Source organism: Phoenix dactylifera, chromosome 8, assembly GCF_009389715.1.
Source record: "Phoenix dactylifera cultivar Barhee BC4 chromosome 8, palm_55x_up_171113_PBpolish2nd_filt_p, whole genome shotgun sequence".
In the NCBI taxonomy this organism is placed as follows: Eukaryota; Viridiplantae; Streptophyta; class Magnoliopsida; order Arecales; family Arecaceae; genus Phoenix; species Phoenix dactylifera.
Genome location: NC_052399.1, coordinates 24,473,674 through 24,493,232, shown reverse-complemented (window position 1 = coordinate 24,493,232; position 19,559 = coordinate 24,473,674). Strand labels below are relative to the sequence as shown.

Here is a 19,559-nt window from a genome sequence, read left to right as displayed (position 1 = left end):
TGTAGAATAATAGAGTTAAGGGCTTCTAATTCAGGTCATCACTTCCCATAAGTACACAGATGCACATCTACCATGCTTAAAACTAAATAGCAAAAAGCAAAATCAAAATGCAACTAAAACAAAGGAAAAAAACCTAAATGATAATATAGTTCAGATAACAAAATATGCCTGCATCATTACTTTATACAAATCAATTAATTTTATCCAATACAATGTTAACACGTGTTAAATAAATCACTCCTAGTATTGTACTCCAGAAATACATAGTGTACATTGATATGGATTTGCAGCAAGAGGCTAACACAGTTTATATGATTCACCAAGTATCTAACATGACAGGAGGAGAAATTACAACAAAACATTAACTTAGAGGGGAATAACCAACAATGATGTAACCAGTGTTGCACGAAAACAGATACAAGAATTGGATTCCCACATGTATCCAAGCGTTTGACACCTCAAGAGGAGAAAAGGAGACACTCCGATAAGAGTATATGTAGAAACTATAGTTTTGAATAAATTATATATTCATTCTCCAAAAATTGTATAAAGAAGACACTGAAAATTTGTTATGGTATTTCAATTTACATGTTTCTCATCCAAATCTCCCAAGTAACTTAAGGATATAATAGAACTGGTATTTGACAAGGTTATGTAATAGTTAAATTTTTGACCAGTCTCTAAACAGAAGAAAAAAAATCTTACATCTATGTTTGCAACTTTATTATAGCTGGCTGAATTCATTGCTAGAAGAATGCACTCTACAGCAATCTCTAGAAGCAGCAAACAAATAATTGATGAGTATCCAAGTTGTTTGATGCATAATCAATTCAACTGCATGTATGATGCAGCATAGGTAACAAAGCATGCAATGAATGACATAAGAACATATCAACGTACGCCGTCTCGGTACTGGGCTCCGTACTAGTATCACCTTATTACTATGTTGATACACCCGGTATGGAGGCCGGTTCGACATAGCGAGTATTGGTAGTTTGGTACGCCCACAATACCACATACCGGTACCAAACTGGTATGGAACGATACGCCTCATACCATCCAGTTCAGTACCTTGGAACAAAAATGCCCTTGATCTAAGTTTATACATTCAATAAAATACCTTTAAGGATTGTGACTTGATATCCAAACATGATATAACATTGTCACTTAAAACTCACAGACAAGAACAGATGAAGTAATTAGAACTTTGGAAGGGGAAGTGGGTGCTAAAAGCCCTTGGAACAAATTATCATATGTAGATATTCACCAATCACAAGTGAAAGACAAAAATGCCCTTGATCTAAGTTTATACATGCAATAAAATACCTTTAAGGATTGTGACTTGATATCCAAACATGATATAACATGTCACTTAAAACTCACAAACGAGAACAGATGAAGTAATTAGAACTTTGGAAGGGGAAGCGGGTGCTAAAAGTTCCCTGGACCCCTTTTCAGTCTTTTAAGGCATCTTGTGTGAAGCTAAGAGCACGAATATCACTTGTTTAGTGTCAAATTCATACGAACTGATTAGACTATTGAAAAAAAAATAAAAATGCAAACAAGCAAAAGAAAAGTAAATATGGGATATCAAATCAAGCAATAAATAATAGAGCTTCCTGTGGAAAAGCAATTTAAAACATTGAAAGCACAGTGGGTTATACCAAACAATAATATCAAGCACACTAGAAGTTCATTATTGCATTTTGTGGGCCTTCGGAAAAATGGATAAGTTGTAAGACGAAGAACAGTTTAGTTATCAATATAAGCACTGAAAAATAACCACAAAAATCTGAGTTATAAGCATGACATATGATCTTGATACAAAAGAAAAAAGGTAGAAGACAACTGGATATATAATGTTGTACAGCATATTACTATAAGCTTTATCCAGGTACTAAATTGTTGGTTTGCATACCATCATAGTAGATTATCAGCACCATAAAGGAGTGCATATATCAATTTCATCTGTCAACCTATAGCATTGTGCATCAGCTAATATCAATACAGACTGGTATCTTGTGAAACAAGCTTATATTTCATTTTCCTGTTTCAAATCCGTTTTCATCTATCCTGTAAAGACTTATTTCTATTTGAAATGGCCTAAAGATCTACCCCATAATTCCTTTTCCTTTTTCCCCTTCTTTTTTCCTTTTTTAATTTAGAATCTGATGTCAAATCTCTAAAGCAGACATGATAGTCTTAATTAAAACAAATGTTTGGAAAAGGAAAAGGAGACCTGTACTATATATGCCACCCGTGATAACACAAGTATATAAGGTTCCCTTTTATTTTTGCTACCAGAGTGCAGAAAATGGATGCAGATGACTGTAGAAACCCAGAAGCAAAGAGGCTCTGAGCTTCAGAAATGCACTCTCCTCTGCAGTTTGAGTTAGGTTATACATCAGAATAGATGCATTATGAGCCTATTTTTATTTCTAGTTTGAGTTATGTGAAACAATATACTTGAAACTACACAGAAAGCAATGTTAAAAAGCAACCAGCAGAAATTTTTCAGATGGTTTATGATCCCATGATTAAGTAAATTGGTAAAATAAATAATGTTCACTTGTTTGCTTTCTTCTTTTCAAACGATACATTTTCTTGTTCAAAACTCATCAAAAAATTAGTACAAGGCAAGAGTCAAAACGAGATCCATATAATATCAGCTCTAGCAGACACAACATTCAAATATGATATTCAATAAAATGAATCGTTCAATTTGCAAACTCAAACCTGATTAGTATGGCTCACACCTTCTATGGGTTAAATATATAAGTCTGATCGAGTATCAATCAGTATTAGTCTCTATTGCAGTGCATCAACCTATCATATAGAGTAATACACACCAATACAGTTCCAGCATAGCCTAGCATAACTGAAAATGTGCTTCGTTGTAAATTGGTTGCTTAATTAATATCTTTATGTTGATTTCTGGATAGGAGTGATTAATGTGGAGCTGTATGCAGCTTTCTAATGATGCTTAGCAGAAACAGCAATGAATAATTGAGAAGATTCATATCACAATGTATCTATAGGACTTAAACATCTATTCTCATGGTTTTAAACATGGTCTTCCGAACCAAACCGTACCGGCCGGTTCAGCCCAGTACGGACCGGTCCGGCCTGGAACCGATATCTGGACAGCGTGAGAACCGGTTCTAGCTATTTTCGGATCAGTACCGGCCGATACCGACAGGCACGCATGCATACCTCGTACCGGCCTGTACCGGCCGGTTCGCACCGGTACTTTTTTTTTAATCACAGCATGCGCGCTGTGGTGTCAAAGCGCGTGGCTCGAAAGGGCCGCACGCGTTGTGGTGTCAGAGCGTGTGGCCCTTCCATCGCACGCGGGCGCGATTCCCCGCGCTAGGAACCATCCCACATGAGGTTCCCCAACCCATGCGGGGCAGCACGCCCGCACGGGCGTGAGCCAGTTCATCCGCACAGGGCAGCGGGCGCGCTGCCCCACACGGGTCATAATTGCCACAGAGTGGCATTAATCCGCACGGGGCAGCGGGCGCGCTGCCCCGCACGGGTCATAATTGCCACAGAGTGGCATTAACCCACCTTTTATCCGCGCGCGAACCGAAAAAAATAAGGCAGGAGACCGGTTTGTACCAGACCGGTTCCAGTATGAACCGGTCTCGAACCAGTCCGGTAGGCGACCGGTATGCCTACCCGTACCGATTCAGCGTACCTTGGTTTTAAACATGTTTGGGATCCCCAAGTTGCAAGACTAATTGGATGTTAGTTCTGTTGTTTCCATTTTGATAACAATAGTTTCAAGTTTTCAACACCCTTAAATTAATTACGGTCTATGGACCACCGAATTCATGCCACATATTTAACAGAAAGGCTTTATGAATTAATGTTCTGCTGAAATTGCAAAAAACAGTAGCTTGTTTTTGATTTCACAAAAATATCCGACCCAAAATCAGATAGAACCATAATAATTGCAGATAATAAGACTAAAAGGGGACTTTCACCTCTCTGACATCCAGTTGTGATTTTACTATGGAATTGCTCCACTAATAAATACTTTTGTCACCAACTTGAATCTTTATAAATGAGAGTAAAATCTCATTACTGTAAGTAATTCCTAACTGATGAAGCATCCTACACCAGATGCAGCTAACATACCGTAGACTAGCAAGCCAAACAGTAGTTACACTCAGTACAAGAGATTCCCCATAACAAAGGGAAACAAAAATATCTGATAACTAAGAAGAAAGAAAATAAACAAATGTTTCCATAAAGCTTTATATAGAAAGAACCTAATTCAATCCAGAGAATACTCCCAACGATCCTAGCAACCCCACCAACCAAGATAAAATAAAAAAGGAGATTTTAAAGGTACTCTAGGTGACAATTGAACTTTATAACATTTCAATAACTTCCCAATATCAGAAATGACCTAAACATTCTGAAATAGGATTCTAGTTCCACTTAAACTGCTAACTAAAACAGCAGATATAAAGATACAACTCTATGTTTGACTCCAATTTATGTGGTGTACTCAAATTATTCTGAAGTAGATCAGCAATTGCAATTTTGTTCACGATTATTTTGACTAGAATAGTTTTCTGTCTTTGAAGCATCTATTGATAGGACTATCTTTTTGCGGTGATTTGGCACAATGGTAAGGTTGCTCTATCATTACCTGGAGGTCATGGATTCGTAACACAGAAACTGCCTCTCCACAGGTGGAGGTAAGACTGCGTACCCTGCAATGGCAAGAGCCTCATGCACTGTGCTGACCTTTTATCTTTTAGTGGTGATGTTTTCCAAGTGCCAGCACAATAACCATGTTGTGCCAAGATTTAAAATGTTCTACTTAAAACCTTGAGCGTACAACAGAAACACAATAGCTAAAACTGGAGTCTGTATTATTATAACATCCTACTTAGTCAATAGTGAAACTCACACACAAGTGTACTCCAAAAAAAGATGAAAAATAGTTTCACCAACATTAGTGCCTTACATTCCTCATAATGTGTGTGCATAATGCATTGTTGTTTCTCATATATTTTTCTTGCTACTATGATTGTAAGTGCATGAGCCTGCAATATGTGATAAACAATTTGCTGACTTCCTAATCAATACAGAATAAGGTCATCAATGAATAAGCTTTAAATATGAAGGGAATAGAAATGAATCTACTCGGGGTCTTGTAGTATATTTTGCTCCTGGAACAATCATATAAAATAATCATGCGAGATGAAACAAAGCATGAGCAATACCTGAGTTTGTCATTTTTAGTAGCTCTATCGTTCTGTCAACAACAGCCTCACAAATCATCTCGGGAGAAAAAACAGCACCAGGAGTTGATGCTTGCTGAGTTTTATAACAAGGGGCAACTAGAAGCACGCGCCTCCACCAATCTGGTGATGGAGTTGTACGAAGAGCATGTCTTAGACAGCGCAAAGCCCTTTCCCAATCAAGACTCCCCTTAGGAATGGAATAAGCAAAATCCTATGCCAGCAATATAAACAAAATTCAATAAGAATTGTATAAAAAAGCAGATGTGACAAAATATTACTGTGTCTAGAACATGTATTTCCCCACTTTTATGTTCTTTATTTTGCACATTTCTTGGTGTTCATGTCTCAAGTCTGAATGTTATCTAAGTACTTTTGTTGATCAGAGCAACAAGCATGTACAAGTCAGCGGTGTATTCAGAATATAGTTATTTCCCTTGAGTGTAGTAAGTTAGCAATACAGTTATTTCCTCTATTTTCACATTGAATGAGAGATAGTAACGTTATTAGAGGGTGAACATTGGCGCAATAATAAACTGCTCCATTGTGACCTAGAGATCAGGGGTTTGAAACACAGAAACAGGAAACACGCAGGGATAAGGCTGCGTACATCTGACCCTTTCCAAACCGTGCAATGGTGGGAGCCTTGTGTACTAGCCTGCCCTTTCAATCATCAAAATCTGTGAATCCTGAATAAGACGCTGACTTCATCCATCAAAGTGTAAAATCATTAAATTTTATGAACCCCAAAAATGAAGCTGACCTCTTCATCAATCGGAGCTCATATTCAGCAGGAGCAACCACTTCCTCCGTTATATATAGTAAGTCAGTAACATATATTATTTTTCCATTGTGGTGGAAATCTCCTTCATCCTAACTAGCAGTTCCTTATTAGACTTAAGCAATCCCTTAAATCTCCTACCATAAACTAAAATTGTCATGAACCATCAATACAATCCCCAGATGAAAAGCAATGTAATCTTCATCATCTTCTACATTGTACGCCCATTGTACTTCATGAAAGCAACCCAGCTTTTAGCTTCAAAAAGTAGACATATCCTTAATGCTAGATGAAGAAAGATGCATGCAACTATTTGATACACTGAAAAATCCCCATAAAATACAGTTAAACAATAGGGAGGTAAAATTCCAAAATCATTAAAAGAATACGTATTATATAATGGATACTTCTGCTAGTGGTGTTCAACAGATAAACCAATCTATTTAGTAGCAAACCATCGCATTTTTGTTTATGTGCTTGTAGCATGCATTTTTCTTAAGGATACTCCCATGATCATGGGCGTAGACGTAAAGAGACAATTAGCCCGTACATCAAGAAGGCACTTGCAGAGATTTGTCTTTTCTCTAGCTGTCTAACACATTCAGCATGTTGAAGTATTCATGGAAGGGTTTTTCCCACCACAAAAGGACCGTAAAAATGCTACACAACTTTCAACAATAATGAACAATTTTTAGTATCCGACAGACATATGCCCAATGATTCAAATCCCATGGTGGACGAGGCCATCCTAGTTTTTCCTGGAATGGGATGTGATGCCATCCCTCCCCATCTTGAAACTTGGGATGGGAAATGGCTCGAGACCAATGTCTACCGAACCGACTCGAATCGCCGAGCCAAACCGGCGCAAGACTAGACCGATTTGACTGTGGAGATCGGTACCGGCCTCGAACTGCTCGGAACCGATCCGAACCGGATGGTTCCGAGCGAAAATGGTCCGAACCGGATGGTTCCGAGCGAAACTGGTGCGAAGCGGTCCCGAGCGAAACCGGTTCCCCCTTCCCTCTCTCTTTTTAAGTAGCAGAAAGGCCTAAGAAGGCTTTCCAAGCCTTCTCAGGCCTTCATTCACGATTGTTTCAACCCGAAAGCCTTCTCAGGCCTTCATTCACAATTGTTTCAACCCGAAAGCCTTCTCAGGCCTTCATTCACGATTGTTTCAACCCCCCCCCCCGAGCCAAAAAACGTGTTGATTTCAATGATTCGAGGAGGATTTAATCCAAAACGAGGTATGTTTCCCATCCCCTACCTCATACCTCCTTTTTTTCAATGCCGAAAAATGTTAAAAAAATTCCAAAATAAGGAAAGGTCGTGCCAAAATTAAAATTTTGGCATAATTTTACGATATGTTGTAGATCTATAGAGGATCTACACAAGCCCTCTACAAATCTTTAATTTTTCAATTATATATAATTTTTAAATTAAAAAAATGATTAAAAATTAAAAAAATAAAATAAATTTCAAAAAATAACTATAAATTATAAGCTTATTTAGGGGTATGCAAACTACTCTCTAGCTAAATTTGGTGTCTATTTGTTCAAGTTTTGACACGATTATGCGCATAGTGGCCTAGGCCTAAATTTTTTTAAAAAATTAAAAAATAAGTAGCTTTTGATGCACGCCTACAGGCTTAAAAAAAAATATGTAGCATCCATGGTATGGTTCTACATGTATCTAAGCTCAAATTAATTTTTTAAAATATTTATATTTATAAATTATTTTTAAATTTAAAAAATAATTAAAATATATAATTAATACAAAAAAATTATGAACAATTAGTAGTATGTATTACATAATTCAGAAGTATTTTCTGAAGTAAAAAACATATTTTCTGAATTTATGATATTTAAACATATTTTTAAATTTAAAAACTATTAAAAATATATAAATAATTCAACAAACATGAAAAACTAGTACCATGTATTAGATAAGTCGGAAGCATTTTCTGAAGTAGAAAATATTTTTTTATCGCAACGAAACTTTACTATTTTTAAATAATTAATAAACTGACGTGCTCGATAAACCTGCAGAAATAAAACCATCGAGGAAAAATGACCCAGAGTGCAACATTATTGGGATCATAGATAAATGCTCTTGAATCGGCACCATTAGAAGTACAACTATTGCAGCACAGAGCTCAAGAAAGGAGTAACCAAGTTGAAGCAGCACCTAGCTAGTGGTTATCCTAAAGTATCTATGTGCCGAAAATGCTCATAGGAGGTCTGGCAGCCGATGAAGAAGCATTTCATTAATTTCAGAGCAGCAAATGAGAGGGTTACCAAGAAGACGGAGGTGGACTGCGGAGCGGCAAAGCCATCTTCATATGACTTTAGGGAGTTAGAAGAAGCGTCTGCTTCAGGTGAGGAGGAGACAGATCCATACTGCCATTAGGCAAACCTGAATAATCAGTAGCAACAGGATGTAGTGGCCAGGCATAGGGCTCGATTTGGGCCCTCAAACTATGACTCGATCTCTGGTTCTGCAACTAGCAGGGCAAATTCAAAGTTCAAGAATGCCTCCTCAGCTAGAGAGGCCGTCAGTAGAGGCGGTGGCTGCATTTTATTTATGTTGGAGGCTTTTGGTAGCAGAAAGAAGTCCTCCAGAGATATTCCAGCAGGAGCCACCATCTATGATTTAGATCTACATGCTTTCTCCAGCAAAGATTCGAAGCAGCAGAGGATTGACACCATACTAAAGAAGGATAAAAAGAAGAATATGTGGTGAGCTATTGGATCATGGCTCAACTTCAGCCACATCCTAGTGAATGCAACAGACAACACGTACTATAGGCCTGTCATTTCCTTCATACAGGATACTAGTCTCGGTGTAGATCTTCTAGGACCGAAGGACATCTATGGTGAGCTTTTGACAACAATAAGGAGCTAGAGAAATGAATTGCCTCATATCAGACCAAATGGCCCACAAATGGACTAACAGTGATGTGTGATGGTTGGACCAGTCCTACCAAGCAAAGCATCAACTTCTTGACATGCTGCGATACGAAGATTTTCTTCCAAAAGTCAGTTGATGCTTCCAATCAGGTGCACGATGCCATGTACATCCTTAGATTAATGAACAAGGTGATTGATCAAGTAGAAAAGGAGAATGTCGTGCGGGTCATCACTGATAATGGGCCACAAGATAAGACCGCCGAAGAGATCTTAATAGAGGGCAACCATATATTTTCTAGACCCTATGTACTGCACATTATATTGACCTTATGTTGATGGACATTGCGAAAATTTGTAGGGTGTAGCAAACAATGGAGACAGCCCAAACCATCACCAAATATATTTATAACCATATATAGATCCTATCCCTAATGAGAACGTATGCAAGGAGAGAGAACTTGAGACCGGATATGACATAATTTGCTACAAACTACGTTACACTTGATAGCCTTCTTGATAAAAAATAACCCTACGTCTGATGTTTGTCAGTATCGAGTGGCAAAAAAGCAAATTTACGAGGGTCGGCATTGAGAAAACCATTGTGGAGGACTTGGCAATGAGACAGACATTATAGCTACGGGCCGAAAAGATAGTGAAGGCTATCAAAACATTGTACAAAGTGCTTCGGATTATGGACAGCAAGAAGTACTCCTAGATGGGCTTCTTATATCATATGATGAAAAGGGCAAAGATTCGGATCAAGGAGGCAGATTTGATTCATGCCCAAGAGTAAATCGACATCATTGAGCGGCGATGAGACTACCTGATAAGTTGGGACTTGCATCAAGCAGGTAAGCAAAAACATTGAAAATTAGACTGCCCTTGTACTTGTACAATTTTACTAAAATAATTATGAACTCTATTTGCACTTTTGCAGCTTACTATCTAAACCCAAGGTTCCAGTACACAATACCTAGATTCGAAATGGACGGCAAACTTCGGGCCGCTCTGCATCATGTGATTTACAAGATGAAACCTGATCCAGAAATCGTAGCTCTAGATCTAGAAGAGGTAAGTTAACTTTGAGTGACATGCGTAAGTTAACTCGTTTCTTCAATAATTAACATATTGCAACATAGTTCTTTTTCATAAACAAAAATATTTAAAGAGGGCACTAACAGCTTCGAAGTCTCGGCAGCTGTCATATGTACGAAAAGTATAAATTCTGGTATATTACATATCAACGATAACTATTACGTGATGTTAAATGATTATTAATATGATACTATCTTGTTATGTAATTTTATTCAATATTTTTGTAGCGGAATGGTGGATTAATTTTGGTATGTCAGCTAAAAATCTTAAGCAGTTAGCTATGCAAATCAAGGATCACCGAACCGGTACCGGTTGGCGTACTGGTCAGCATCGGTACCGAACCGGCCACAGCGAGCGCACGCGCATGGCGAGCATGCTCGGCTGTGGCATTTAATGCCACAGCTATAGTAATGTGGCATTAAATGCCACAGCTACAGTACTGTGGCATTTAATGCCACAGCTACAGTACTGTGGCATTTAATGCCACTGTAGCTGCAATGGCATTAAAAGCCACAGTATGCCGCCCGCGCCCCAGCGCACCGCGCTGTGAAAACCAAACTCGGTGCCGGTTCGCACAGAGTCCTAGCCGAACCGGACGAAATCGGTCTGGTTCCGTCCAATTTGGCCTTGTACCAGTCGATTTCGGCCCCATAGGGGCCGAAAATATTTTCTGTGGCCGAATCGGACCAGTCGGCACCAGTTCGGTACGGGTTGAACCGGCCGGTACGAGCTAAACCGGCTGATACGGGCTAGTTTAGTATACCTTGATCGAGATATTCTCCCAGATCTTCTCAAGTGGTTGTGGTGCAATTGGTCCACTTTTACCCTCATCCACAGAGAGCAGAGAAACCGTCTGACACAAAAGCGCCTCAATGACCTTGTATATATTGACTATAATCTGATGTTGAGGCTAAAGTACTTTCATAAGGAAGTGGAGCTGAAGTACACGGATCTGATCAACAATACTTTCGTTGACAATGAGGATGATCCTATGATCAAATGACTTGTGGGCCAGCAGGAGCCAAAGCTTTATGAGCCCGATCGCCTCCACGAATAGCCAGTTTCGTAATCAGCAAGACTAGGAGATGTAGGGCAATGGACAGATTGCAACATTCTATGCATCCTTCCAGCTGATCAGCCACAGCCACAAGGGTCACTAGAGAGCCGGTTATCACATGCCTTCTTGTCTGAGACATCCTCTCAGAGATATGATCAAGAGTTGCTTAAACGAGGCCACCATGCTACCCAGTTGACTCAGTCAGGAGGGCGACGACATCCATCCTCCCAGCGTAGCCAAGCAAAAAGGGGCATGAAGAAAAAGCAAATAGTTGCTCAGCACAGTAAAAAACAATGGTGGGTTCATTTTGGTATGTCCGACAAAAATTTTAAGCGGCTAGCTATTCAGATACTCTTCCAGATCTTCTCGAGTTGTTGTGATGCAATTGGTCCACCTTTATCCTCATCCACAGCGAGCAGAGAAACAGTCTGACATAGAAGCGCCTCAACAACCTTGTATATGTTCATTACAATCTGAGGTTGAGGTTGAAATGCATTCAGAAGAAAGTGAAGTTGAAGTATACGGATCCGATCCACAACGTTTTCGTTGACAATGAGGATGATCCTATGATCGAATAGCTTGTGGGCCAGCAGGAGCCGGAGCTTGATGAGCCAAGATCACCTCCACGACCGGCCAGTTTCGTCACCAGCGAGGCTAGGGTGGATATAGCGCAATGGACAGATTGCAACATTCCATGCATCCTTCCAGCTGATTAACCATAGCCACAGAGGTCCCTGAAGAACCGGTTATCATATGACTACTTGTCCGAGACATCCTCTCAGAGATATGATCGAGAATTGCTTAGACGAGGCCACCATGCTACCCAGTTGACTCGGTCAGGAGGGCGACGGCATCCATCCTCCCATCGTAACCAAGCAAAGAGGGGCACGAAGGAGAAGCAGATAGTTGCCCAGCACAACAAAAAAAAAGAAAAGATAGTTGCAGCCCCGATGGAGAGTGTGAAGGAGTCAGCTCACTCAGATTCAGAGATCAGAAAGAGCAGCGATGACAGTTCAGATCCAGTGAAAAGGGAGTGGAGGACATAAGATCATCATTTATGAGACAGTCGCAGGGTGGTCTTCAATTCACCAGTGAGTCCTTATTTATACATGTTACACAGGATAGGAACAATGGTGCATGATCTGATAAATTCCACGAGCATACGATTGCATATAGGAGACGAGCTCTTTGAGATCGTTTAGGAGGACACAATGTAGCTGCAGATGGCCTCGCACGTAGAGTAGGATCCATAAAAGTATCAGTTTTCGAGTTGTATGCTGGATCCTATTACCTACAGCCAAAGGCAACCTATGACCGATACCGATACAGATATGGATATGACGCATCCGAGGCATCGTCTTCCGGTGGCTACTATCCTACAGAGCCTGGAGGTCGGATTTTGTTGTCGGCATATTCGGATGGATCCTTCCTGACCGTATTATCAGCCAGAGGACACCTATCAAAGTAGAGCTTCAATAAGAGATCCGAGACTGGTTATATTTTAGAGCACGTTCTTCATGGAATAAGCGTGCAAGACTACAACGCCGCCTAATTAGAGGGGTGGGCTGATGTGCCTCCTGATAATGCTAATGATCCGAATATCTAGAAGAGACATCGCCACTCGAAAAAATTTTAGATATTAGTACGCATATTGTACTTTAAATATATGTAATTAATTATATTATTTTATATTCTATGTCTTACTAATTAATTTTAGGATATTTTGTGTTGCTTCTTCTAGCATGCAATATCTTACTAATCATTTTATATCTTGCATCACTCTAAAACATCAAGAGGCATCATTTAGGATGTATTGAAATCATAAAAATATCAAAAAACATCAAATTATATTTAAAATCATTAAAAAATAAAAAAAATTGATTACCAATAATTCAGTGGACTTTGCTCGGGACATGCAGAGCAAGATGCTAGGACAATAGTGGAATGATTCAATCATGACTCGCGACACTTAGGGCGGTGCCCCATCCCAACGTCCTGAGGGGCATCAAACCATGACTTAAATCCTTGTATATGCCTAAGGTGATTATCTTTCTCATGTGACTTTTATCGGTTTATGTGCTAAGTTGAATATGAATGTAAGAAGTCAACATAGATTTATTGATGGGAATGGCAGAGGAAGTACAAAAACATGAACACATCTTCCTTGACAAAATACCCAATGAAACTGACATGCTTTCCTTTTCTTCAACAGCTCTATCTAATCCAATATATATTTGTGAATGATCTCAAAGGGGTATGAAACCTTATCCAAGGCACAAAGTACTCTAAAATGGATACTTGAGCACAATAATGAATAGGAAAGACCTTCCCGAGATTTACCAAAAAATGGAGATGCTGCATCAAGACAGTCAAACTACCGAAGAACCGCTTCTCCATACCATGCTGACCAAGACACGGCCACGAGAGAGGAGGCAAAGCATGCAATCAGCAACACAACTTCAACTACGTAATCAAAGTATCAAAGCAAGAATCATGCCTAGTGTATCCCAACTATGTATCTAGTGTGAATGAGACTCATTTGGAGGACTTACACAAACTTCATCTTTTGGGCAAAACGACAGACTACAGACCCTCAGCAAATGCAAAGTTATACTCTTCCATGTCTATTAAGTAAATGTTATCTCAAAGTGAACAAGTTACCCTATCAAGAAATCAGAAGCTAGCTAATCACTGAGCAAGACATTCACCAGGACAACATTCACCAATTCATCCTTGAAAATTGAAACAATTACCCATAATTGACTGATTCAAGTATTGCAACCTCCTTGTTGCAAAGTTATTGTTGCACAACTGGGCAGGCCAGAATGCTATCTGTCTATGTGTGCAGCTTCTTGACAACTTATCTCAATAACGAGGGCCTGTCCTTAATGCAAAAAATTCATGGTCAGTAAATGCATGGTTGAACTTTTTAATTTTACCAAGTAAATGTCATATCAAGTGAAGGAGTCATACTATCAAGAAAGCACAACCCACGTAATCCAACAAGCAAGACATTCATTGATGCAAACCTTCACCAATTCATCCTCGAAAGTTGAAAAATAAGCCATACTAAAGAGAGAATTTTTTTAAGACAGATTTTTTTTCATTGTGCCACTTCATGCATTCAATCTTTGATCACTTAATGCAGCAAACCTAATAAAGCATCTTCTTCCATCTTTTACAATTTAATTTACATTTTCTACTATTTTATCACCTTTCTTTAAGCCCTTGCAACCCTAACCATTTAAACATCCAAAAACCCCTTTGATCCTTGATCAATAAACTATCTTACACCTGCCTATTCAATTCTGTAATCACATATACAACCTTGATTAATTATATCTTATCAAGTCCTATGTTTTATGAAATTTCTAAACCTTCGATTCACTTTTCATAACTCAAACCTCATCAATCAATTATTTTCACATAAGTTGCCAACTTCAATAGATAAAGCCACACTTCACAATCTCGGTACCGGATACCATGCCATACCATGGTAATCCAGTCTCAATAATGCCCAATACGGGCGTCGATTCAATGTACCAAGACTCATTACACCCTCCGTACCGAGTCTCGATTCGGCACCAACATGGTATAGTATGTCTATTACAAGATGGTAAGCATTAGTACGGTGAACCTTAGTTCAAGCTAATTATAGTTTTTAGCAATGCAAGAAATTACGTGAAGTTGAAACTTAAGCATTCACTATCTTTGCACCCTATAAGATTAAAAAAACCCATTCCTTATACCTTCTAGCATTGATGTTGATATAATAGACCATATCCTAGGTTGTTTCATATCCACTAAGTATTGCTCAATCAAATGTCAAAGTATCGCTACTAGTACTTACTAGTAATGGTATGATGTGGCATGATACTGTACATCTCCTAACAATAGCACCACAAAATGGAGGTGAAATGCCATGTGTCAGTACCAAATCTGAATGGGGGTTGGGCATACTTCATCTGATGTCTTAAGATGCGGTGCACAAGGCTGCGTATGCAGATGTTGTTCTTGACCACACTGCATTGCATATATGCTGTTACTATATGCACCATACCATATCTAGGCCAAAAAAGGCAGTCCATTTAGCAGTATGCAGCCATATTTACGGCTCAATTAGTAATGCACGGCAGCATATGTAGGCCACTTAGCATTATGAGGCCAAATATATACGGATGGAGCATGTTAAAACAAACAGCTAGGTTGGATTTCAGTTTCAACTATGTTATAATTGCTGCTATTAGTATTAAGTACTGAGTAATTAGTCGTAATAGTTAGTTGTTGTTATTAATATCGATATTGTTTATACAAAAAATATTACCATCATTGTTGTCACTTTTGTCGTACTTAATGTATTTTATTTATTTTATATAGTTAAAAAATACTAATCAGATATGATCCTGCATATAGCACGTGCATACCGCGAATGCTATATGGTCCCTGCTAGCATACTTCAATCGCTTTTTAAAACACTGCTTGTACTTTCCCGTACAATCTGGTATAGACAATCACCAATATTTTTAGCCTTGGCTGCAATATCGAGATTACATCTTTAACATTTAGTACATGTGACAATGTTGTGAATGTATTTGGTTATCATAAGATTACATGTACTATGTGAAACTATATTAGTAATTTATACCTATAGAACTGCTCATTAGGAATGACATTGAATCTTTAAATATTTGAATTCTTATAAATGCATTTGAAACATGGTGGAAATAATTTACATAAACACAAGCACAAAAACAAGCAAGCAATAAAACAAGATTAACTAATTGGATAACAAGAGCTTGTATTCAAGCACTAATGTAGTTTATTAGAAAAGGAATTGATAAAGGTTTTGAAAGAAATAAGTTTATTTTGCCTACCTCTCCATGCAATGGTTCTCCTAAGACGCTAGGATAAGTTATCGGAGAATAGCGCAAATTTGCTAATGGTTCACCAGTAATACTTGGATAGGATTGAGACAAGAACCGGTGAGTTGCAAATGACGGGCAGTGAAGCTGTTGATCCAACATTTGCATGTGTATAGCCACCACATCCCTCCTCCTATGAATCTCCAGGATGATGGTAAATAGTGCTTCATCATCAGGAATGTTATCCATAAACTGCAAGTTGCTGCGAAGCAACTCATAGAAGGGGATGCGGCATCTATCCTCCTCAACCAACTTCCATAAAACATCCAAACATATATGCATCCATTCGTGCAAAGGTCTCTCAGGCTTCCAGGCTTTCATACCATCCACTTCATCCAAGCATTGCAACCTTTGGTCCCAATTAACTAACCAATTTAGCATGTGCGAGAAAATCTCGATATGGGTAGTTGGCTTTAGACTGGATTCTAGTCCGGCTAAAATAATCCGGCATGTTAATTGGCGGAGGTAGCTAATAGCAGTACCCCTAAGTGACTGATTAGCCCTCATCATACTCTGTTGTGCAGAGCCAGACAGTTCAGAGGGTTTAATCGGTGATAGAGTTGCACCAGCAGACTGGTCAGTAATAGATTGAGCAGGAGATCCAATACCATGGATTGTTGATAGGGGAGAAGCCGGATTTGAAGCATGGAAGTTTGAAGAATTAGGTATCGCAACTGTAGATGATGAAGGTATCATCATGGATGATGACACACCAGTAGATTGTACTCCTGCTGCACCTGGAGTGCCCTGACCAACAGACGCCTCTGCAGAGGAAACTGCTGAAAGAAGAGAAGGAAGGAAAGTGTCCCACTTCACATAGCCTATGCTGCACAAGCCCCGTATTGCAAACAAGAGAAACTCTGATTGTGGTGCATGACCACTGCACTGAATGATGAATGACACGAGAACTGATTCTGTAACAGCACGCAGTTGCTCCTGGTCCTGAAGTATGCACATGAATTTAAGCCTTGCAAAGGATTAGTTTGTGTATAACTCAAGCGAAGACCAACAATTACCGGGAATTGTCCTTGCAACTGTTCAAAATCTAAGATAAACTTCTCGTCTCGAGGTGGAAGATCTCTGTTGGGAGCGGTCACCCTTTTCTGCATCTTGTTCCTGATAGGATTTGTCAGCCATAGCCAATTAGAAAATCACCTTTCAGATATCCAAGAAAAGAAAAAATAATAGAAGATAACAAGTGAAACATATAATACCATTTAGAAATGAAAAATTGTAGTAACTACTTTATAGTCAATCAATATGCCCAAACTTAAGAAAATTGAAAACTAGAACATCAATTCACAATGTTTTAGAATTCAAATAGCACCAATTCTCTGACAAAAAAGTTTAGGCAAGAAACCAAAAAAAATTTAAAAAAAAAAATTATTGGGTTAGGACAAGAAAAATACGATGAAATGCCGGTCATTCATACAAAAAGGCTCCCTTTGCTAGCATAGTGATGGCATGCAACGTCATGAATCAACCAATTCCCTCATGCCACAAAAAGCTCTCAGGTATTTTGGGCGCTCTCATCTTTTGCTAACACGCAAGGGTGCTAATAATGATTAAAAGCTGAAAATAATTCAAAAATAGGTCTCCCTGAGAATTATCAGCAAATCAGCCAGACTAGATTCGATCAAAATCAAGTATTTTAAGCCAAAAAGAAGCTCTTCAAGGTTTACAGACGAAACCAAAAACTGAACAGTGCTCATAGCAGCTAAGACGTGATGAGGAGAGTAGGCATACGAGGTCTCGCGGGAGGGGTCTTCGGGCCGCTGCCGGGAATTTCTCTGCAAGGAGAAAGAGGAGAAGCCATTGTTCAAAATCAATAGAGAGAAGGGGGAACGTGACGAAGGGATTGAGAGGATTTAGGAGTTACCCCAAGGTAGAGGTTGAAGAGATCGACGATGGCGGCCCGGGCGGGGTGGGGTTGAGGCGCCCTCGGGGCCCTCTGGTTCTGCTCCATGCTCTCTCTGTCTCGCTCGCTCCTTTCCGGCTCTCTCTCCCTCCGATCGAGTGTTTGTTTTCTTTAGCTCGAGAGCTTGCGAGAAATTTTTTTTAACGGGTCCGATGGAATTTTGGATAGCATTTTGGTAATTATCTTTACTTTTTAGTGAAGCTTGATTTAAAATCTGCTTTGATTTTCTATTTTAATATTTCTATAAAAAGAAGGTGTGCCAACAAATCTATTTTAATATTTCTATAGAAAGAAGGTGATTAATTTGTTGGCACACAGTTGGCTTTCTCTTGTTTGCTAATGCATTTATTCGCGATAAAAAAACATTCTTTGGCAAGTCAACCAAGTTGAATCCTTATCTTTGTCTTGGATGGTAGGCAAATCAATTTCATAATGATCTCCTCCTCTATAGGACCTGAGGACTTGCAATGAGAAACTGAATGAATAGGAGTATCATGTTGAATTTGGCATGTTGTACAAATTAGGTGTTTGGTTAATCCTATGAAACGGGATTGTGGTTCCATCTATAAATTTCCAAAGAGATAGCTCATTTAGATGGTAGCTAGAGATTTTCAATATTTTCTTTTGACCCGGCTAAGTTGGTGATGTGAGCTTCTCAATCCATCCCTACGAAGATTTTTGTAAATTGCTTTAGCAGTGCATTATGCCTCTGATCTCTAAACCAAATATAGGAACGTTTCGAAAAATCTTTTGGAGCTGACATCTAACAACCATAGATATCATAATGTTTCCTAATTTTAGAATGGTTCAAAATACGTGCATAGTCGTAGAACTCTTTCGACACAGTTTGACTCAGAATGACTTTTAATCAACATAAAACCTTGAACCCCAAAACTTCACATTCTAATAAATATTACTTCTAATCACTGGAACCATAAAAAAAAAAAAACCTAGTCTTTGAGGACGCTTTGTGATTTATCTGAAGATAAATGTAAAAATCATGTCATACCATGCCATTCTGGGGCATGTCAAAATAAGGAGAGGGAGGGGGAGAGGGAGGAGAGAGTGAGAAGGAGAGGGAGGAAGGGAGGAGGAGAGAGATGGGGAAGATAAGAGAGAGAGAGAGAGAGAGAGAGAACCCTAATAAAGCGGCATACCTGAGAGGTCTTCATGTGGAGAGGGTGGTGTGGTTCAAGGATTGTAGTGGCTGTAGAGATAGCAGGCTCTGGTTCTTCATGGCAAGGGGCTTTCCAATGATGGGAGTTGACCAGAAGGGGGACAATGGGGACAATTTCGATGGGTTGGGGTCACATTCGATGTTCTCCTGGGGAGTCACGGTGGCTGGTGCTTATGAGCGAGGGTTTTGCAGGTGGAACCCTTGCGCTCCTCTGGTCCGAGAGGGTTTTCATCGAGAGATCGAGAGGTAGCACGCCGGTAAGGGGTGGAGATCGGAACCCTAGGAGAGGGGGGAGAGACACGAAATTAGGACCGTGGGGAGGGGGGAGAGAGGATCGAGGTTTTATTAAGAGTCAAACCATCCGAATTGCTCAAAACGTTCTGGTTCTTGATCGATTCAATTCGGGATAGTTTGGCCAATCTTGGTTGTATTTGTATATTGA

General features: G+C 39.3%; 1 protein-coding gene across 1 annotated transcript in view; it reads right to left on the bottom strand.

The window, feature by feature from the left end:
• LOC103721130 (mediator of RNA polymerase II transcription subunit 23) overlaps positions 1 to 18,082 on the bottom strand; it is a 67,089-nt gene extending 49,007 nt beyond the window's left edge. Inside the window, exons 1-5 of the mRNA XM_039129345.1 lie at positions 17,902 to 18,082; positions 17,769 to 17,812; positions 17,039 to 17,138; positions 15,975 to 16,964; positions 5,244 to 5,475 (exon numbers count right to left, since the gene is read on the bottom strand). Coding sequence (XP_038985273.1) covers positions 5,244 to 5,475; positions 15,975 to 16,964; positions 17,039 to 17,138; positions 17,769 to 17,812; positions 17,902 to 17,988 — 1,453 coding nt within the window. The 5' untranslated portion in view covers positions 17,989 to 18,082. The remainder of the gene's footprint in view (positions 1 to 5,243; positions 5,476 to 15,974; positions 16,965 to 17,038; positions 17,139 to 17,768; positions 17,813 to 17,901) is intronic.
• Positions 18,083 to 19,559: the final 1,477 nt, after the last annotated feature.